Source organism: Eurytemora carolleeae, unplaced genomic scaffold (genome assembly GCF_000591075.1).
Source record: "Eurytemora carolleeae unplaced genomic scaffold, Eaff_2.0 scaffold787, whole genome shotgun sequence".
NCBI classification, from domain to species: domain Eukaryota; kingdom Metazoa; phylum Arthropoda; class Copepoda; order Calanoida; family Temoridae; genus Eurytemora; species Eurytemora carolleeae.
The window spans coordinates 1-4,372 of record NW_019396945.1 but is presented as its reverse complement, the minus strand read 5'-3'; the positions used below and the strand labels follow the sequence as shown (position 1 = coordinate 4,372).

At 36.2% G+C, this 4,372-nt stretch overlaps 1 protein-coding gene across 1 annotated transcript; it reads right to left on the bottom strand.

Annotated features, from left to right (window-relative positions):
• Positions 1-2,616: 2,616 nt before the first annotated feature.
• Positions 2,617-4,366, bottom strand: LOC111710389 (platelet binding protein GspB; the record flags this gene model as incomplete). The annotated part of the gene is made up of 1 exon (XM_023484470.1): positions 2,617-4,366. A coding segment is annotated over one exon (1,578 nt), but the record flags the coding sequence as incomplete, so codon positions are not given.
• Positions 4,367-4,372: the final 6 nt, after the last annotated feature.

Sequence of the window (4,372 nt, the reverse complement as noted above, 5' to 3'; positions counted from 1 at the left end):
TCAGCTGTTGATGTTTGTTCAGCAAGGGGTTACTGTTAGATATTTTAATCTCTAAATGGAAAATATATAATTATACTATATTATTCCTATTTAATCCTAGGAAACCAGAGCTGAAAACTATAAAATTGTGAATATTAAGATCAATGATTGATTCCTCTTCTTATTAATCTCAAGATTAATTTCATGTTTGATATGTAACCAGAGATGAGATTTTAAAAGCTTTAACCCGACTAAAACCCAAACTCGGGCTTAGATAAAACCCAAGTCAGGATTGGTTCTGATTCGACCAATGAGAGACTGTGTTGCAAGCTTTCTCTCTGTAGCAAACAGAATGCCGTCAGATCAGCTTTGACAAGGAGATGTAAATTTCGAAAATTCAAACTGTATGTAGATACATTATTTTCATAGTATGTTTATTTTATATAAATAATAAAATTTGACACCACGAATAATTCCCGAGATTTGAAATGTACAAATATAAAAGATTTTACGAAATTTACAATCATCAGCTGCTGAAGACTCAAGCCTTAAAGAGAGTAAAACCCAAGATGGTTGGTTCTTACTAAACTCAAGGCCATCCAAAACCCGGGTCTTGACTTGAGCTTTACTTGGGTCTAAACAGACTGGGGTTTAGTCGGGTTTAAGCTTTTAAAATCTGATTTCTGGTCTAATGTTCGGAGTCGATTCTTTAGTAGGTTGAATATCTTTATAAGCTCTGGTTAACTGTTTTGGATCCTTTCTTACTGCGTTCAGTTTGTTCTTTAAACTCCCAAACTCACTGATGGCATAATCTCCAGGGACTAATAAAATATAAGCAATTTTCTTTTCTTTTTCGATACAAAAAAAACTATGTTTTTGTTCAATAACATCTAGTGGCAATACCTCCCCATTAAAAAATCACAATCTTAATTCTCAAACGTTCATCTTTCATCTGGGATCAATGGAAATAGAACCCCCCTGGCTCAAGATTGGATTCTAGTATTTAATCAGGTACCCATATTTTTTCTATATGAATCATCAATAAACCCCGTTGCATTTAGAAACGCATCTATCATTGATCATGGAATCAAGATGTATGGCCAAGGCCAGATTGATAGTACTACTAAAGATATCTCCATCACTTTCTTCTCCTCCCTGCTCATCATCCTGTCATCCGGACATTATCGTTTGTTAATCTAATTAAGTCTCAAAGCCCAAAAAAGATACAAGATTGAATATTTCTCAGCCTAAGACGTCTGAGAAACTTTTCAATAAAAAATCAGATCTGTAATAACTTAGCAAGGCGGACCAGAACCCTGCAATCTTTCTCCCATTATGATCGGTCTGAAATGAAAAATCTACAGTGACAGGTTCAATCTGAACAATCAGAAAAAAATCATCAGTTTCAGAAAATAAAGAATAATGAAATATTTTGTGTATATATTTTATGTATATATTCCACAGGAGAACACAGCCCTTTTTATTTAGACTAAACAAAAGTATCATGTGATTTGGTCCTTTCAGTATGAATAAAAATACCAACAATGGATAATGCACATACCTCGTTATTCCAAAGCCAAACAATTAGTTTATCCGTCTAAATCTTTTTTACTTATTCAGAAAGAATTTTTACGCATAAAATCAAAAGTAAAAGTATCTTAGACTAGGTACTGAACAACTGAACATGTACAAAACCAAAGAGCTGAGTGTACTACTAAACAGGTTCTGTACATACATAACATCTTAAAGTCAAGAGGCCGTTCCTTCAATAAACTACATTGGTCGACAACTTAACGTCTCCTATATTGGTCGTCAAATGTACGGAGAAATATCTATCTATCAGATAAGAATTTAGCATGAGACATCTAGCGGCCAACATATCGCCACCCAAAGTACGTAAAGTACACGACCACTTTTTATGGAGAGACCGGGATCAGTGCACATTCACTGTATACAATGAGATTCAATAAACATGGTCAAGAACAGAAGTTTGCAAAAAAGAGCGGATTAAGCAGATCAAAAGAAAATAAGGGAAAAGATATACTCATGCAGAAAATGAATAGTTCTTCAAACTCGGCTCAACATGTAGTACTGTAAGTCCTCAGGCCGAATTTTAAGAATTTAAACCGCATGACTGAACCGCTAAAAACTGGTTCCAATTGAACACCAGCTCAAATCTCGAATCACTGAATACAATTTCAAGTGGAACCAACCATGTTTGAGCCGCAATTCAAATTTGAGACGTGGCCTCTGCACAGTACTTTATTATCTGAAAATGTAAAGCATATAAATGTCAGATCTAGTTTACCTAACTTGCTTCTAAAATACAAAATACTAGCTTGGTAACCCAGCGATATGCAGGTTACTTATATATAATTACTCTTGCCGTTTACCAGCACTTGGTTGATTTTACCAGGAAACTAAATTTGCTACTCCACTCAACTTAGTCTCTAAAAACCGAGCTAAGAACTTTTCCATGGTTCTCCAATATTCCCCAATCAAAATTTTAGGCAAATCAGTCAAGGGGTTCATGAGTTATGATCGGACAACAAAACAAACAAACAGACAAACAGAGATTACAACTTTAAATATATAGATATATATTAGCTAATCTTTAGAATAGCTAATAGAAATTACTTGATGATGGGTCAAATTTATTCTTATACTTCTAATTCTCTCAAACATGGTGTAAACTGATAATTTCATGATATATTTCATCTTTGATGACTAGAAAATCTACCATTTGAAAATCTTCTCCAACAACACTTTCAAAATAATCAATGGTTGGAGTAACTGCAGTTTCTTAGGATTATGTTGTTTCATCAGTTGATATTTGTTCAGCAGTAAATGTTTGTTCAGCTGTTGATGTTTGCTCATCTGTTGATGTTTGCTCATCTGTTGATGTTTGCTCATCTGTTGATGTTTGCTCATCTGTTGATGTTTGTTCAGCTGTTGATGTTTGTTCAGCTGTTGATGTTCGTTCAGCTGTTGGTGTTTGTTCATCTGTTGATGTTTGTCCAGCTGTTGATGTTTGTTCAGCTGTTGATGTTTGTTCAGCAGTAAATGTTTGTTCAGCTATTGATGTTTGCTCATTTGTTGATGTTTGCTCATCTGTTGATGTTTGCTCATCTGTTGATGTTTGTTCAGCTGTTGATGTTTGTTCAGCTGTTGATGTTCGTTCAGCTGTTGGTGTTTGTTCATCTGTTGATGTTTGTTCAGCTGTTGATGTTTGTTCAGCTGTTGATGTTTGCTCATTTGTTGATGTTTGCTCATCTGGTGATGTTCGCTCAGCTGTTGATGTTTGTTCAGCTGTTGATGTTTTTTCAGCTGTTGATGTTTGTTCAGCTGTTGATGTTTGTTCAGCTGTTGGTGTTTGTTCATCTGCTGATGTTTGTTCAGCTGTTGATGTTTGTTCAGAAGTAGATGTTTGTTCAACACTAGATGTTTGCTGAACAGTAGATGTTTGTTCAGTATTAGAAGTCTGCTCAGCAGTTGATGTTTTTTCAACAAAAGATGTTTGTTCCACTGTTAATGTTTTAGTCGTTTTACCAGCTCCTGTTGTTGTATCAGCTTCAGTTGTAGTAGCCACTTCGATTCTAGTAGGAACTTCAAAGGTTGTAGCAGCTTCAGTTGTAGTGGGAGCTTTAGTTGTAGTAGCATCAATTATAGTAGCTGTAGTAGCTGCTTCAGTTGCTGCGGCAGCTTCAGTTGTTGTAGCAGCTGTGGTTGTTGTAGAAGCTTCAGTTGTGGTAGCAGCTTCTGTTTTTGTAGCATCTTCTGTTCTTGTAGAAGCTTCTGTTGTTGTAGCAGCTTCAGTTGTAGTAGCAGCTTTAGTTGTTCCAGCAGCATCAGTTGTTGTAGCAGCTTCAGTTGTAGTAAAAGCATCAGTTGTTGTCGCTTCAGTTGTAGTAGTTGCTTCAGTTTCTGTGGCCGCTTCAGTTTTAGTAACAGCTTCTTTTTTTGTGGCAGCTTCTGTTGTTGTAGCAGCTTCAGTTGTAGTAGCAACTTCAGTTGTAGTAGCAGCTTCAGTTGTTGTAGCAGCTTCAGTTAATGTAGCAGTTTGAGTTGTAGTAGCAGCTTCAGTTGTAGTAGCTGCTTCAATTGTTATAGCAGCTTCAGTTGTAGTAGCAGCATCAGTTGTTGTACCTACTTCAGATGTTGTAGCAGCATCAGTTGTTGTAGCAGATTCAGTTGTAGTAGCAGCTTCTGTTGTTGTAGCCGCATCAGATGTTGAAGCATCATCAGTTGTTGGAGCTGCTTCAGTTTTTGTAGCAGCATTCGTTATAGTAGAAGTTTCAGTTTTAGTAACAGCTTCAGTAGTAACAGCTTCAGTTGTAGTAGTTGCTTCAGTTGCTGTGGCAGTTTCAGTTGTAGTAGCAGCTTCAATTGTTGT